This window comes from Phragmites australis, chromosome 11 (assembly GCF_958298935.1).
Source record: "Phragmites australis chromosome 11, lpPhrAust1.1, whole genome shotgun sequence".
Taxonomy (NCBI): domain Eukaryota; kingdom Viridiplantae; phylum Streptophyta; class Magnoliopsida; order Poales; family Poaceae; genus Phragmites; species Phragmites australis.
In genome coordinates this window covers 19,567,799-19,585,911 of record NC_084931.1, presented here as the reverse complement: position 1 = coordinate 19,585,911, position 18,113 = coordinate 19,567,799, and the positions used below count along the sequence as shown (strand labels likewise).

General features: G+C 40.7%; 1 protein-coding gene and 2 long non-coding RNA genes across 5 annotated transcripts; 1 reads left to right on the top strand and 2 right to left on the bottom strand.

Annotated features, from left to right (window-relative positions):
* Positions 1-537: 537 nt before the first annotated feature.
* LOC133884550 (putative E3 ubiquitin-protein ligase LIN-1) lies at positions 538-8,844 on the top strand. 3 transcript variants are annotated; one of them, XM_062324003.1, is made up of 17 exons: positions 541-1,464; positions 2,572-2,632; positions 2,741-2,980; positions 3,324-3,403; positions 3,484-4,665; positions 4,743-4,884; positions 5,223-5,468; positions 5,550-5,847; positions 6,022-6,143; positions 6,637-6,762; positions 6,923-7,054; positions 7,131-7,253; positions 7,345-7,455; positions 7,529-7,675; positions 7,750-7,875; positions 8,131-8,247; positions 8,338-8,844. In XM_062324003.1, exons 1-17 carry the CDS (start codon positions 554-556, stop codon positions 8,353-8,355), a joined length of 4,182 nt encoding a protein of 1,393 aa, XP_062179987.1. In that variant the 5' UTR covers positions 541-553; the 3' UTR covers positions 8,356-8,844. The 3 variants fall into 3 exon arrangements, with proteins under 3 accessions (XP_062179989.1, XP_062179987.1, XP_062179988.1); XM_062324004.1 differs by having other exon boundaries at positions 543-1,464; positions 6,637-6,756; XM_062324005.1 differs by lacking the exons at positions 6,923-7,054; positions 7,131-7,253; positions 7,345-7,455; ... (2 more) ...; positions 8,131-8,247; positions 8,338-8,844 and having other exon boundaries at positions 538-1,464; positions 6,632-6,756.
* Positions 1,795-3,492, bottom strand: LOC133884551 (uncharacterized). The gene is made up of 3 exons (XR_009903131.1): positions 3,211-3,492; positions 2,226-3,106; positions 1,795-2,134 (listed from the first exon to the last, which is right to left on the bottom strand). It is a non-coding gene; the product is annotated as an uncharacterized LOC133884551 (long non-coding RNA).
* On the bottom strand, positions 4,864-10,789 carry LOC133884553 (uncharacterized). The gene is made up of 3 exons (XR_009903132.1): positions 10,121-10,789; positions 5,665-8,978; positions 4,864-5,062 (listed from the first exon to the last, which is right to left on the bottom strand). It is a non-coding gene; the product is annotated as an uncharacterized LOC133884553 (long non-coding RNA).
* Between the last annotated feature and the right edge of the window lie 7,324 nt (positions 10,790-18,113).

Genomic DNA, 18,113 nt, shown 5'->3' with positions numbered 1-18,113 from the left:
GTTCGGTTGTACTGCACATTCTCATGTACTAGAGGCATCGGGCCTCTCATCCCTTCTTAGCGTGTGTATGGGTATGCACGCGTGTGTACGTGTGGTGTGAGTATGAAGTAAATAGATAGTGTGCATATATTATGTACTTTAAAAAATTATTATAATATAAAATTTTATCCATCTACCTGAGATTAAGCGGTTCACAGATAATTGAAATCGAGGATCCCTATACCCGAGGCACGTGTGCGACATTCCCGTGCTCTATTTCATTCTCGGAACAGGAATCTTAACACGCAGTTTTTTCTTTTCGTGAAATTACTAATTGCATACATGGTCGGTCGGTTCTCGATCAACACGCCATAATTTAATCCCATGTTCCGAACAGGCCCTTCGTTCGTTGGTACATGACTAAGTACTGTGCGGTTCAAAAACTTTTTTGCTCCAAGATTTGCACAAGGGGTGAAAATGGTCACTACAGTCAGAGGGGGATGAGTTACTGATCATACTTTGTAGTATCTTGGCGAGAGTCAACTTGTTCACCATTAGTTAAGCTCGAGGGCTCATGGGGTTGCTCATCCTCCAATTGAAGACGCTAGCCATATATAAGATGGCTGGCGTGCACATATCAAGTGTGAAAGAACAACTCTACTTCACACATTTACAAATCTCTTTCTCTCTCTCTCTCTCTGCAATCCACTCCACTCATCTCCATGGCTCCATGAACTCAAGAAGGGATCAGTTGCTCCCCATACCTACCCAAGATTGCCCAAGTCTGCAACCACGGGAGCATACGTGTATCTCTCTCCCTCCAAGAACGTCTCCTACATTAATGCCGACGGTGCCAATGGCGGTGCCGCCGCGCACCTCCATCGACTCCCTCATCTCCTTCCTCCACCACCACCTCCGCGCGCTCCTCGCCGACCCCGCCGCGCTCCACGCCGCGCGCCGACGCAGCCTCGCGCTGCTCGCTCCTCCCCCGCGCCACCGCCGCTATGCTCACTCCTCCGACGAGCAGGACGACGCCGCCGTCCTCGCAGCGCTCCACGGCGCCATCGACGCGTTCCTCCTCCCGGCCTCCGTCGACGGCGACGCGGCCTGCTGCCTCGCGGGCGTAGAGGAGGCGCTGCAGGCACCGGCGCTGCTGCCGGAGCACGGCGAGACGGCGGGGCTGGACAACCGCGGCGTCGCGGCGTGCGCCTACTTCTACCTGGCGCTCGTGCGGTCCGCGCAGGGGGACGCGTGGCAGAGTGCCATGCACTTCCTGCAGGCCGTCGCCGTGTCCCCCGCCGCGGTGGCCGCCGGGGACGTCGAGCGCGGGCTCGCGCCGCGCGCGCTCTGGGAGGGGCTGTTCGACGAGGCCGTCCTCGCCAGGGCTGGTGGCGCCGGCGAGGAGGACGCGGTGCGGCGCGCGGCCAGGCGGTACAAGGACTGGCTCATGTACTACAAGGTGGTGGCCGGCGCGGGAAGTGGCGGGTGAGTCGTTGCTACAAACGAGTGGGAACTTTACCGCGGCAGTTATAACTGTATACGTATATGAGTACGTACAGCTAGTGCAAACATACATATGCGTACGTATAATTAGCAGTTCAAGTGTACAATTATACGGTATACTTGTGACTGACGCTGCATGGCACGCTGATAAGGAGACTGAAAAGGGAAAAGGGAAAACTTTTCTTCATAGATTGATAGGATGGTGATGTGGTGAAGTAGGTCTGGTGTTCTTTTTTCCTTGGAAAAGATTTCGTTATGGGAGTGTGCATGCCTTTTTGTCTAAGGTCTCTTTCACTTTTTCATTTGTGCTCCTCAACTCCCTTGCTAAATTTTCTCCATGGATTTTTATGCAAAATATATATATTAAAAGATAAGGAGGGTTTTTCTTTTCTTATGGCTGTATTTTGGCGACAATTGCAACTGCATGAGCAAATCATAAAGATTGCAAACTTACAATTTATGGTCATAGCTACACTAAATTCCTTGATCCTAGCCAAAATAAAAGAGGAGCCCTTTTTTCTCTTGAACAATTCTGTTGCAGGACAACATTTTGGGATTTTTGAAAAAAAAAAGATTTCCTTTCTCCTTGCTCTGTCCAAAACGCCCATATTTGAAGCACATTGTGAAAATCATGGGCATATATCTGCACTTTCTAGCGAGTCCCTCAAATGCAGCAAAAAAAAAAGGTAAAATCAGCAGTCTTTCTTTTCCAAAAGGGATTCTAAAGGCAAAATGCCACTCACCTTTTCACACCTTCTCATTCCTGACTAACCCTTCAAGCAAAGCTGCGGCAAAGATTCTCCACTGCGCTCGAGACAAGCATGTACACTAAACCATCCTGACCCACAGCTGCATGCCTGCAGAATGATAACAGCATCTAGAGAGATCATCTTGAGTACTGCTGCTGTGCTACATTGTCTATACATAGTTCAAAAACCAATAGGTGAAATGATGCTGTCAGTGTAGTTGTTCCATTGTCTATACTCTGTCTGAAGTAGTGCTTGCTAGTTGCTGTTGCTACCCATAGGTATATAGTAAAAAAGGCACAGTTGTCTCACTGTCTGAAGATACATATATTGCCATGAGCAGGTGTCTTCAGTTAGGAAGATCGGGAAGCTCTGTCGTTCGGCGATGGCCGAATTTTTCAGAGGTATTTTATCATATTCTGTATACATATCTTGATAGAATGCAATGCGTGCATAGAAGAGTTGATCTAGCCTGCATTTGAGAGCTGAAAGCGAATTTAACATTTGTGCAGGATAGGACAACCCGATCGGTTGATCATGAAGGAATGAGCACAGCCTCCACATCGCACGGTGCTCATGATGGTTTCACTGAGCTGAAGGATTTTCTCAGCATTGCAGATGAAGATTATCAGGAAGATACCAAAGGGAGCTATGACAGCAGGTGCCTCCATGAGATGCTTGAGGAGTCCCAGTCTGATTCGCCTGTTTCCTTCTACTCACATCTTGATTCTAGTGAAGAAAGTGACAGTGAGGTAAGACAGTCAATTCTACTGGTGAAGGGATATAATTACCATATCCAGTAGAACTTGATTTCAGTTTTTGTAGTAGTACAGTTATCAGAAGTACAATTAAATATCAATCAACCATGTGAATTGTCCCTGCATAAGTTGAAAGTCCAAATGATTAGAGGTACAAGCGTAAGTTGACCAAGATTTGTGTTAACTAAGTACTGGAAACTGGATATGTTGTTCAAATATTTTACCAAAATCATTGACTGGACTTTGTATATATGAGTTGAGACACACATTAATTGCAACATTTAGAAATGTTGGAGCAACCCTTCGATTTTAATGGCATCTAATTCATCTGAAGCAGGTAGCTCAATATAACAAAGGCAGGTCAGCAAAGATCATGCCAATCGACGCAGATTTCTCGTCAGCTACACTCCATGAAAGGTACTCCATTCGACACTGTCTGGTTTACTGTTTCCTGTGTTGCCTAACCCATTCTTTGTATTGATATCATCTTTGTTTAGATCAAGCCACAACAAGAATCTTACATGGTGCACATCTCCTGAAAATGCGATGATATATGCTCCGGAATCTCCTATGTACCACGTCAATGACCACGAGATGAAACCAAACTACTTGCAGTCAAACAGATCACACGGCTCACTGAATAATCTGTCAAATTCGGTCCTAGGATTGAAGAGCGCAGATTCATACTCCACATCCAACTATTCCGCCAAGGATGACATGTTTCCACAATGCTCACCACGGAATGATCTCAGATGCTTCAGCAACTTCTCAACCAAATTCATCAAGAAAAGTGCTCTGTCCGACCTAGTTTCCAGAGGAAGCATGAGCAGGAAATTCAAGACTTCCGCAACCAGTGAGAACTGGAGCAACGCCAGCTCGCTCTGGGGGAAAGACAGTCAGGCAGATTTTATTGAAAGGTTTGAGAAGGCGGTATCGAAACTATTGGTTTCAGATGGACTAGAAAGCTGCCTAGATGCTGGCTCTGAGGTCACAACTATATGGCAGTTACTGAATAACACTTCTGAGATCAGACACAAATCATCAGTAAGGCAAGACATCCTTGACCAATTGCTTGATAGCATTTCCACGTCTAAAAAGGATAAAGTGATCAGGGCATCAGTATATGTACTGCTGCTTATGATATCTGAAGATAGGAATGTAATGAGAGGCATCAAGAGGAAGGACTTTCATTTATCCAATTTAGCCATTGCGTTGAAAAGAGATGTGCATGAAGCAGCCATTCTGATATATTTGTTGGATCCTACACCTTTAGAGATAAAAAACTTGGATCTGTTACCCACTCTTCTACATGTTGCCTGTAACTCAGATGCCCAAAAATGGCCTACATTGCTTCCACTGACACCGACATCAGCATCAATTGCTCTCATTGAGATCTTAGTGACGGCATTTGACTATGTAACAAACAATGTCCACTTGGCTGCCCTCAGCTCTCCTCCTATTCTGTCTAAACTTGTTGATGTTGCGAAGAACAACAACTTGGAAGAAGGTGTGGCCCTGGCAGCTATTCTCGTCAGGTGTGTTCGACTCAATGGTAACTGCAAAAAGTTCTTGTCACAGGCTACTCCAGTGGACCCATTCCTTCACCTTCTCAGACGAAAAGGGCAACGTGCCAAGTGCGCTGCACTTGAATATTTCCATGAGATTCTTCAGATTCCCCGGTATGATGCACACCCTGAAAAGGTTCAGTCTGTTAAATATTTGTCTGAATAGCTTGTGGAATTGTGCTAACTTTCAGGTCCTCGGCAAACTGTCTGCTGCAAGAAATACGACATCAAGGAGGCATTGCTATTATGCACACATTGATGGCCAGCCTCCATCAAACTGAACTTGAACACCGAGTTTTGGCAGCTAACCTTCTCCTGCAGTTGGATATGATGGTATATACACTATATCCCAGATACCCCCGTTCTGAATAAGCACTTGTCACTCCAAACTGTTTCTATTTGTCCCACAAACCAGCATGTTAAAGAATCATAAAGGAATTTTTGCAAAATGACGCCCCAAAATGTTTCTATTTGTCCCACAAACCAGTATGTTTGTCACGGTTTATCAATCCTGCAAAAACACAAGCTCAAATGACATAAAAGCAGTGCTCATTAGTAGTAGTATTACTTCGAATATATACAAGTATAGAACAGAATGTTTACACAATATTGCAACTTGCAAGTAACCTCACATTATCTGAAATAACAAGTTTTATATTCATTTTTTGCAGGAAAAATCAGATGGCAGGAGTGTGTTCAAAGATGAAGCAATGGAAGTCCTATTGGACTCTTTATCATCTCAAAAAAACAGTCAAGTGCAGGCATTATCAGCATCATTTCTTTCAAACCTTGGAGGGACTTATTCCTGGTCAGGAGAATCATATACTGCTGCATGGCTTGCAAAGAAAGCAGGTCTCACATCAACATCTCATAGAAATACAATCAGGAACATTGACTGGCTTGATTCTTGCTTGCAGGTTAAGTACGAAAACATTCTTTCATTTGGCAAATATAGCAGAAACTTACTTACTGGTAAAGAACATAATAATATGATGCAGGATACAGAAATAAGCACATGGAGCAGTAAATCCGCACGTGCAATTATTAAAATAGGAGTACCAGTTATCGGCGCTTTAGCCAAAGGAATGCAAAGCAAGGTGAAGGGAACCTCACATGATTGCCTCGTATGCGCTGCATGGCTCGGAAGCGAGCTGGCTGCCCTTGGTGAAAATGACGTTAGATATTATGCTTGTGAGATCTTGTTACATGACATAGCAAGTCACCTGCATCCAGGATTTGAGCTTGATGAAAGGGTTCTAGCATGCATGTGTCTCTATAACTACACCTCTGGAAAAGGTACATAGTACTCGTATTTCACTATTATCCAGTTACAGTTGAATGGTTTGGCATGAAGTAAAATTCAAGTGGTATCTTGCACATCCTAAATACTTTTGAATGAAAACATTCAAGCCAAAGTGAAAGGATTAATTGAAGCATTTTGTTTACACAGTTACATTTTTCTAACTGCAGGAAAACAAATGTTGATGAGCTTGTCAGAGGGTTCCCGAGAATCTCTTAGGAGGCTGTCATCATTCACATGGATGGCTGAGGAGTTACTTCAAGTTACAGATTATTTTCTTCCCAACAAGCTAGTGAGTACCGTTGGAATTTAGCTCCTTTTTTTTTCTTTCCTCCTTTTTTCTAGGGGCAATTTGATGGGTACCATCGCAAAAATCACAAAAGTTGAAAAATACCATCAGTGTGAGGATGACATGTGGACCCTAGGCCCATATGTCATCCTCACAGACGGTTGTATTTTCCAATATGAGCACTTTTGCGATGGTATCCACCTAATTTTGCCTTCTAAGTAATAGCAAGCGTAGACCTTAACTTAGATCTGCTTACAATATTTGGAGCTAAGATTATATCAGTTCTACATGGTCCTTATTATGTCCTTAATATAATGACACACAGTTCTCCTACGTGTTCGGAAAAAAAAATTATAATCTAATCAGAAATTCTTTAGGATATTTACTATTGGCATTGTTAACTCCGAAAGATATAATAAAATCATTTTCCTAGCTTGTCCTTTGTGAAACATGTTTCTTAAACATAAGATGTAATCATCTGATATTGTCAGTGCAGCGTGTATCATGTGTACATACACAAATCCTGGAAATTGGTCAACCTGGCAATGGTGCAGCAACTGCTATAGCATTCTTCAGAGGACAGCTTTTTGCTGGTTATTCTAATGGCACCATCAGGGTAATGGTATATTCCATATGTCAGAATTCAAATCATCAACATAGTTTCCAGTTACCCGTAAATCTACAAAATTAGCTCACAATTTGTTGCGTGACAAAAGCTACTTTGAAAGTGACTTTAGTATTTATATGAGTAAAAAAATCTAATACTAAGATGTTCTGTACAGGCATGGGACATAAAAGGCCAAAGGGCAGTAATCATCAGGGAGGTAAAAGAGCACAAGAAGGCAGTGACTTGTTTTGCAGTATCAGAAACTGGGGAAAACCTCTTGAGTGGATCAGCTGACAAATCTATTCGGGTAACAAATGCAACCGCGGTGTTCAACCACAACTGAAAAGCAATTGCAGAATGTTGAATAACAGGCTCATTTGCAGGTATGGAAAATGGCACATCGCAAGCTTGAGTGTGTTCAGGTGATTCAGATAAGAGAGCCTGTGCAGAAGTTTGATATTTGCAGTGACCAAATCATCGTACAAACACATAACAATGTTCTCAAGGTACTCAACAGCTTACTATGATCTAGATGATTCCCTCAACAAATCAAACGTATAACAATAATGGTATTTCTACTTTGTTTTACTGTCACAGTTCTCTTGTGCATCGAGAAGCACCCAAACATTTTACAGGAGCAAGCACGTCAAATCTCTAGCTATATACCAGGGCAAAGCTTACCTTGGTTGCAGAGACTTGAGTATACAGGTCAGTTTTGTGGTTACAAATGCACATAATAGCATCTAGGAACACTATATGTAAAGAGAAAACTTGTCAACAGGAACTAGACACGTCAGTTGAATCCAAGATTGAGATAAGGGCACCTACAAAAAGCTGGAGGATCAGGAAACAATCCATTAGCTCCATTGTTGTATATAAAGATTGGATGTATTGTGCTGGTGCTCAAGTCGAAGGATCCACCTTAAAGGTATTAATCAAACTTGACCTTTGAAAGGTATGAGATGAAAAGAAATGTGAAACTTTGTACTATTTGTAAACCAGGATTGGAAGAAACGATGCAAACCTAATATGAAAATGCCAATAGCAAAGGGAACAAATGTAGAGGCAATGGCAGTGGTGGAAGACTTCATCTACTTGAACTGCAGCAAAAACCCCAGTATCATTCAGGTGATGTGAATTTCTCTCTTTTTCCCGTACTGGCTACACTAGTTTTTTGGAAAGAAAAAGGGCAAGCACAGCTCCTGTACTTGACAATATACGTTAGGTGATCTCTAATTGGTTATAAATTTGGATATGTACTCTCCGAACTCGCTGACTGATACATTCTGATTGCATCCTTGATTAAAAAAAAACTCTATGTGAAGAATAAATATGGTCAAAGTATAGAAGCCATAGCTGATTCTGCTTCTGAATTTATGATAGATATGGTTGAGGGAGAAGCAGCAGAAAGTAGGAAGACTATCTGCAGGTAGCAAGATAACGAGCATGTTTACCGCAAACGACATGATTTTCTGTGGTACAGAAACCGGGTTAATCAAGGTCAGTAGCAAACAATAAATCTTGAGAAGTGACATTTATATTTCTCTGAGAACAACATCATATAGAAAATTCTTGCAAATGTAACTGCAGGCATGGATTCCATTGTGAAGACTACAGGCAAAAGGAACAGAAGAAGGATTGAAATTGTAAATGAAAAGAAAAGATAGAGTGTACAGGAAACATGAAAAAGAAGCAAAACATTGTATAAGCTCTCAGGAAGACACAGCAGCGCACCTGGTATATTCGTGCACAAACTCCAAGTCCAAGATCAGCAAATTCTTCAAAGTAACTGGTAGCTTCATAATGTAAATACTAAATAGTGAGTGCATTTTTCTTTTCTCTTTTGGAAGGGATGGTGATTGTGTATGTTAATAAACAGTAGAATTAATTTCTTATAACTACACATACTTGTGCAAAATTATCCTAGAACCGGACTTTTAAGAAAACATAATATACTACCATCTTTGTGGATATTAACACGGTCTCCAAAATGTGAATTTGACCACTAAGTTGTGTTGTAATCTTATGGAAGTACTTTTCTGAGACAAATCCACCTATATGATTTAATATTTCAATACCAAATATTAAATCTGACTTCATGTATGTCAAAAAACGACAAGTACTTGTAACCTAGGGAGGATAGTAGAGAGACACTTCAAGCAACTAAGCAGCAAAATATTTCAGAAAACCGCATACGCCATTCGGGCAAACATGTTTCGATGTCATGGGCCCTGCAAAAGACACAAGGGAGATTCGGCCTGTTAGGTCCTCGTGATGAGAACACGATGGACCGAATGGCATGGAATTTTGCGTGCTATTTACGTAGCCAATGTTTATGGAGCATGTTGAAATGTTTTCTTCAAAGTGATATGTCATGATAATTTTGTGCAAGTACGTGTGCCATTGAGAAATTTGACTTGAAACAAGCCTGTATGGTGTTCCTCAAAGGAGTCGTCTCGAACTCGCATGGCATACCGACCCCATTCCAAGATTAAAAGAAGAGTGAATTGCACAAAACTACAAGTATTATGTCATTTGTAACACAAAACTACAAGTATTGTGAATACTAACACAAAACTACAATTATTGTGCACTAATTTCACACAAAACCCGATTTCATTTGATTCACCTAAAAAATAGTCTTATGTTTCTTCAAAAATCCTAGAATTTTTGTATGTGTTCCATAATCCATATACAACCTATTTTAATTGGATTCACCCAAAAAAACTTGTGTAGAATTTAAACTAAAATTCTTCAAAATGCTACTTTTATAACTCCTAACGATCGTTAGGACCTCAAATAAAATCTCAAATATATGGAAAAAATCACTAATATTCTTCTTATATGATTGGCTAGTTTCTAAAATTATTTCTAGCCCTATATTATATGGTGAAAAAGTGAGTGCCTTTGTAATTTTAGAAATTAGTCCATCATATAAGAAGAATATTAGTAAAATTTCTCATATTTTTAGGATTTTATTTAAGGCACTAATAATTGTTAGAAGTTATGAAAGTAGTATTTTTGTAAAATTTTAGTTTAAATTATATACAGGCTTTTTAGTAAGTCCAATTAAAATGAATTGCACATGAATTATAGAAGACGTACAAAAATTTTTAGGAGTTTTAAAAAAACATAAGACTATTTTTTAGGTGGATCTAACTAAAATCGGATTTTGTGTGAAATTAGTATACAATAATAGTTTTATGTTACAAATAACACAATACTTGTTGTTTTATACAATTCACTCTTAAAAGAAAAAATAGGAAGCATTATAGGTAACGTGCAAACGAGCCGCAACATGAACAGACAGGAAAAAGGCGAAACACTAAATCAGGCAGGGTGAACAAATGGGATCGAGATACAAGCTGCAAACCTGAGATATCTGGCTCGGCTCAAGGCGGGCTTCCGTGCTGCTGCACGGCAGGAGAACGCAGGGGCCAACGGCCAGCGAGCGGCGGGCGGGGGAGCCCGTTGGCGCATTTCGACGAGCACCTCGCTGGCGTGACCCGCGACGACCACTCCGGGCCCCAGCAGCCCAGCCGTTCTTGATCCGCACAATGCTGCTGCCTTCGGAGCGCCGAGGAGCTTGGAGCACGCAGTGGAAGAGGAGAGGAAGGCAGGTGCGCGCGCGCCCAGCAATATTATATGTCGCCTACGCTACGAATAGCACAAGTTCGCTCACCCTTCGTCCTCCCCCCACCGCTCCATCCCCCCCTCTGTCGCCTCCTCCCTCTCCCCTCCCGTCTCTCCAAACTGCGCCGGGGACGGATTCGCTTGATCTCGATCCGTCCGATTTTGCTTCTCCCCTTCCGTTTCCCATGATTTGATCAGCCTCCGTCCGCTGTGGCCAGGAGGTTCGATGGGGACGCGGCGCTGCGACAGCAGAAAGGGGCACGATTGGGGTAGGCAGCGTCTCGACGAGGAGGAGGCGCGAGCGAGATGCGGCGCTGCGACGGTCGCCGCAGGTCCCTGTGGTACCGTACTGGTCCTCCCAGGCGAAGCATAACGGCCCCCGCGCGCCCTCGGGCCGAGCAGTGCTCCTTTTGATTGAGACGGTCCCATGGCAAGAGACGAGCCCCAGGTGCACGTGTGCGTAAGCATAGGTCGCATGCATGTTCTAACACGTTGTTGCCTAGAGCATTTACTAGAAAAATAGCGCGCAGTTAGCGTGCGCTGTTAACCCGTTATTGAAAAATTTAATATCCCTATCAATCTTATTTAGGGACATCAATTCTTAAATTTTATATTTACTCTTATCTACTTTATTCTAATATACTGATATATCTGTTTACTATCTGGAGCTGTCTCTCCCACTTAATAGTAGGCAGGATAGAAACTATAGATCTTTTTACCTTTTGGTTTATTGCTTATCTGTATGTGTATCTTCTTGTTCTCAATTTTTGGTTGAGTACTGAAAGTGAGATAACACTAAGAATTATGAAGATGGTAACATAATTTGATATTGGTAAATAAATGAATAATGTGGTTAATTTTCGTACATTGGTATGAGATAATCAAAATGAATAAAGAAACATTGGTATGAGATAATTAAAAGTAATGATGTAGAGAACCCATTAATAAAGATGTTAGAACATTGGTATGTACCTATCGTAGACATTGCTACCTGCTAGCGGGTCTTGCATGCTGTGAATGAACAGAGGAACAATTGGATTTGTGGAAGCGTGTTTGTATGTTGTATTTCTTGTTATATCAGATTGTATTTGTTTGTTTGTCTTTTGGCATAATGCTCCTTAAAATTAGTACATGATTTTCTATTTCAATTAAAACTATACCCTTCAAATGAGAAAACTCTATTGCAGCAAAGAGAATAAGGTAGCTCTGCAATTAATTCTAAAATGTTAATATTAGAATGACATGAATACATATGCATATAGAAAAAAGGTTGCTATCAAAGGTAGTTACATGTACTTATATTTCAATCTCGATGTTTCGACATTGAAATATAAGTAGTTACATGTGCTTATACCAAATGGTAACTCTGGCAGGTCAAGTAGTAAACAAATAAAGTAATGATATAGAAAACTCATTAATAAAGATATTAGAATATTGGTATGCACCCATCACAGACATCGCTACCTGCTAGCGGTTGTGAGGATCGGTGACATCCTAAGATTGGGTGAATTAGAACCCTTAAAAACCTAAACTAAATTGGCTTCAAAAACTTCACAAAATAAACTTATCTCAATTTCTATCTAAATATGCTTTAGATTTATCTAGTGTATCTACTCTAACGCTCAAGAGGATTGCTACCTACTCTAGCAAATTAAATTGCACTATAAATACGAAAACATAAATAAGGTAGAGAGACAAACTCGGTACAAGGGATTTTAATCCCGTGGTATCGATGGCATGAATGCCACCCTTAATCCATATTAGAGCTTCACTAAGAATATGCTCTCGGTCAGCACCCGATCGTAACTCTTGAGTCACCAAGCCATCAAAGTAAGACCTCAAGCTGGATAAGCCACCAAGGCACCAAGGCAAGGTCTCACCATTAACCTCTCTTTTGGTCACTTACTGTCGTGATCACTTCGAAGCTTGAGCCACCAAGGCAAGGGTCTCCACGTTCCCGTACACATATCTTGCCGCCACTCTACACCAAATCGAAGGGTCAACAAGCTTGAGCCACCAAGATCCAAGGTGCTGATGTACCTCTTAATACAAGCTCAGATCACTCCTTGATCCACTCGCTAGCCATCAATCACCTAGCAACACTCTCTCTAGACCTATAAGCACTAATCACTCACTAATCTTGTACTTAATTACCTTGAATGATCACTTTAAGAACTTTAGTGGCTTGAATATCTTCTCAAGTATATATGGGTTTCTCTAGACTCCAGCATCATGCCACACCTTCAAATGACTGAGTGAATGGATATTTATAGCCTCAAACTCGCACACTAGCCATTTTTCCAGTGGCTCAGAAAAGCTGTTAACATCGGATGATCCAATGAGAATAATAGTACTAACACCGGATCATCCGATGAGTACAACCTCAGAAACTAACCATTGGAACTCCACTCAATGCCTCTATGAACATCGGATACTCCGGTGAGATCTTCAACTCTATCCTCAGACCTTCTGGTGGGTTAACTTGAGCCAGACCGCGCCACTTCTTCTCAGTGCATTGATCTTTAGAGTATTGGACCTTTCGGTGGGTTGTTCTTCATCCTTCAACACTTGCAGTCGCCCCTGCAAGAAATGCTCCGATGTTGTAATCCAGTGTGCACAAACCAAGCACCGGACCATCCAATGGGTTGATCTTTAGTCTTCTGTACTTGTATTCTTCTCTACAGAAAATACTCCGGTGTTACCTAGTGCAGATCACTGAACTATCCATTGAGGTCCTCAGCCTTCTCCCCTTTGTTAGAAACACTTCGATGGTCTCATATTCTATTCACTGTACTATCCGGTGAGGCTATCAACACCCAGACACAATGCTCTGGTGAGACAAATCTTCCTAGGACTTTTTTAATTCAATCAAACTTTGTCCTGGCTATAGTGGTTTCTTGATGTATTGCATTCATGAGATCTACTAACATATATTCTTGACAAATATGTTAGTCCTAATAACTATGCTATCATTAATCAATAAAATCACAATCATGAGCTAATATGACCATTTTCGTTGCAATCTTCACTTTTTTTTTTATTGATGACAACACAATCAATACAAGTGGCAAATAATAAATGATATCAATAGTAAATAGCACAAAGCCTTATCGTATTAATTGGATATATGTTCTTACCATTTAGTCTCCCCATTGTTGTGACCTCCTTTCTTCATTGCTACTATCTCCCTTGATCGACCTATGCAAGAACTTATCCTCATTTGTCAACCTAGGTGTCTCATTTTTATTCTTGTATCTTCTTCTTCTCTCACTTTATCAACTTCGGTATTTCTAGACATCTTGTATCTTACTACTTGCTTTGGTCATAAAAACTTCTTCCCCTTTATCAACAATCTCAAAAAGGACTACAAACACATGTTGAGCTCGAGGAAAATCGTTAGAGCACATAGGAGAGAGCTTCATAAATCATGGTCCAATGAAATAATACCAATTGTAAGAATAGCAGACATTGATATCAATTGAAAAGGACAAATAAGGATAATAATTCATGAAACTCACATAATATGATTTAAATTTTCACTATATGTGTGTATACATATGATTAGAAAGAAACAAATTCACAACTAGACAATATGAGAGGTAGGAAGTTTAAGCAATATTATGCATATATATAGCTTAAATGAACAAATAAATTGATAATGATACCAATTAAAATGTTTAAACATTGCATACCTCTGAGGAAATATTGATTTCTCTATGAGACTACAAAAGATATATCTAGCAATACATGTTAGACTCAAAATCACAACATATAGGATATGCTCCCCCTAAATGTGTGCATATAAATGTTGAATACTTGTGAAATTTATGCACTTGTTATTGATAACAATGGAGATTTATGCTATAGATTGGATCATGGTACATGAAATATATCAATTGTAAAACTAGTGTCATGAAAGGAACCTATAACTAATAAACCTTGTAGGTTGCTAATAAGAAAGAGAGAAACACAAGCAATTTACCATATAAAAACCTACACTAGGTATTGTAATAAATTAAAATATGCACATGCAATTCTAGACAAGGCAAATGAGCTACAACAATTGAAAGACTTTGCATCTAGATCCATTAACTTTTTTTTTACCTTTGGATAGGGATCTAGGTATATGATGATCATGATCTTGATCAAAGCGCCCAATCTTATACACTTGACTTCTTTGCTTGAACCTTTACTTTATTTTGTGAGCTAGTCTCCAAACCTCCATAGCCACCTCGGGCTTTAAGTCTTCTTTGGAATCCAAATCGATTGAGGCCTATTTATATTGGCGATGACTTACTTGGGCACCCAATGGGTTGGTTCCATCCATGGTCCTTTATCTCAACTATATGTATAATCACCTTGCCATTTTCCTTCTTCTTGAGCTTATAATGGTTGCTCTTGATCTTATTCTTATAGTTAGGCTTGGTGTAGATGTTGGAGGTATTGTTAGATAGGTTCATGATCTTCTTCTTCTCCTTGATCTCCATCTTAGCTTGTTTGCATTGGAAGAATTTATGACCTTCTTGATGACATTCAAGCATGTTAAGACGGGCCCCTTTGTAAGCTTCTTCACCATGGTAGCATGGTTATCTTCAGGAGTTGGATATGGTTCTTGCCCTTTAATCTTGCTAAGTCCTTCTTGAGCTTTTTCACTTCTTGCTTGAGCTCATCATTTTCTTACGCAATGAGATCATCACATGTTTCTACAATAATATTTTTAACACATATCTCATTGCAAAGGGGTGAGATAGATAGATCAGTTAAATTATCACAAGAAGTGCAAGCATTTACCTTATGATTGAAATTAAATAGAGAGGCAGATTGCTCTAAATGGGACTTAGATTAAGATTCAATGCACTCAAATTTTGCCTTAAGCTCTTCATGCTCCTTATTTAACAAATTGAATTAGCTCAATAATCACTCAAAATTAGAAACAAAGGTAGCATGAATTTCATTAAGGGTATTGAATTTCTTAAGTTCTTTAGACTGTTTCTTAAGGACCCTTTGTTACTCATTGATTAAATGAAGGAGTTCATCATAGGAGGGAGAATCCTCATCAGATTCGTCATCACTTACATCGCTATCCATACCTTTGGCCATAAGACACTTGTGTGATGACTTACACGATGACGACTTACGTGATGATGATCTTGAGTAAGAGCTTCTCTTATAGGAGTGGGTGATGAAGCTCTCATCACTTGAGTTTGGATCTTCATCTTCACTCACATATCTTCCCATGCTTGCAAATACTTTGGCTCTTCCCCTTGTCTCCCTCTTGATCTTGGTCCTCTTCTCCTTCTTGATGTGATCAATAGTTTTGACCAAGTATTTCACGGAGATTCAATGGTCAATCTTGGCATTGATCTTCTTAATGTTCTTCTCCACTTGAGAGATGAGCTTGGTGACTTCAGAGTCCATTTCTTCATCACCTGATGTGCTTTGCTCATCATCTTTATTGATCTCTTCATCTTCATCTCTATCATTTTCGCTTGAACTTGACTCTTACTCTTGCCTCTTGATCTTTGCCTTCATGTGTGGGCATGGTACTTACTTTCTTGGAGAGTAAGGTTCTTGGTGTTGGATAAGGAAGAGGCTTTCACCCCTATGTTCATGGTCATCTCCTGGGTCGTGATCTCACCGAGCACTTGACTTGGAGTCATCTTCTTGATGTCGTTGTTGTCTTAGATGATGGAGACTATCAACTTGTACTTCGGAAGAAGAGCTTAAAGTATTCTTCTCATCACTTGATCATCATCAATTTGCATGAAACCTAACTCATTGATCTCATTGACAAGAATATTGAAACGTGAGTATATGTCATTAGCACTTTCATGGGCAAATTGTTTGATGCCATTGAGCTTAGTAACAAGTACATGATATTTCTCATTACGTACATCCTTTGTGCCTTCATGTATTTCAATAAGACTAGTCCAAATATCATATACATTGGTGAGAGAATAAATACAATTAAATGCATCAATATTTAAAGATGATAAATGATACTCTTCGCCAATGCATATAACTGTCTCTCCTTGTTGGTGATGCGAGGTTTTATCCCTTTCTCGGTGACCCTCTAAATATCTAAACCTTTAGCTTGCAAATAACAAGTCATTAGAATTTTTCAATAGAGAAAATTAGTATTGTTAAAATGTGGAGCACTATAAGTATCCATCCTAACTCCGAACGTCATAACTCTAGGCGATTAAACCTATCAAGATCACGAGGCTCTGATACCAATTTTGAGGATCGGTGACGTCATAAGAGGGAGGTGAATTAGGACACTTAAAAATCTAAACTAAATTGGCTCTAAAAACTTACAAGATAAACCTATCTCAAGTTCTATCTAAATGTACTCTAGATTTATCTAGTGTGTCTACTCTACCACTCAAGAGAATTGCTACTGACTCTAGCAAGGCAAATTGCAAGAATGCAAATACGAAAATGTAAATAAGGTAGAGAAATAAACTCGACACAAGGGATTTTTATCCCATGTTATCTATGGTATGAATGTCACACATAATCCACGTTGGAACTCCACCAAAGATATGCTCCCGATCGGCACCCGATCATTACTCTTGAGCCACCAAGGAAAGACTTCAAGCCAGATGAGCAACCAAGCCACCAAAGTAAGGTCTCACCACTAGCCTCTCTTCTGATTACTTGCCACTGTGACCACTTTAGAGATTGATCCACCAATGCAAGGGTCTTCGTGTCCCCATATACACATCTTACTACCGCTCTACACCAAGTCGGAGGGTCAATGAGCTTGAGCCACTAAGGCCTAAGATGCTGGCAAGTCACCAAGACTCCAAGGCACTGGTGGACCTCTCGGTACAAGCTCGGATCACTCCTTGATCCACTCTCTAGGCTGCAATCACCTATTAACACTCTCTCTAGGCCTATAAGCACTAATCACTCACCAATATTATGCTCAATTGCCTTGGATGATCACTTTAAGCACTTTGGTGGCTTGGATGTCTTCTCAAGTATATATGGGTTTCTCTGGACTCCAGCAACATGTCATACCTTCAAATGACTAAGTGGAGGGGTATTTATAGTCTCAAACTCGTGCACTAGCCGTTTTCCCAACGGCTCAGTAAAGCTATTAACACCAGATGATCTGATGAGACCAATAGTACTAACATCAGATCATCCGGTGAGTACAACCTCAGAAACTAACGATTGAAGCTCGACTCAATGCCTCTGTGAACATCGGATACTCCGGTGAGATCTTCAACTCCATCACCGGACCTTACGATGGGTTAACTTGAGCCAGATCGCGCCACTTCTTCTCTATAATAAATGCTCCGGTGCATTGATCTTCAGAGCACTGAACTTTTCGGTGGGTTGTTCTTCATTCTTCAACACTTACAGTCGCCTCTGTAGAAAATGCTCCAGTGTTGTAATCCGGTGTGTACAAACCAAGCACCGAACCATCTGGTTGGTTGATCTTTAGTCTTCTGCATTTGCATTCTTCTCTGCAGGAAATACTCCGGTGTTACCTAGTGCAGATCACTGGACTATCCGGTGAGGTCCTCAGCCTTCTCGCCCTTTATCAAAAATACTCTGATGGTCTCACATTCTATTCATTGGACTATCCGGTGAGGCTATCAACATTTGGACACAATGCTCTGGTGAGTGCAAACTCCTTTGCACCGGACCATCTGGTGAGGCAAATCTTCCTGGGCCTTTTTCAACTCAATCAAACTTTGTAACCGGCTGCGGTGGCTTCT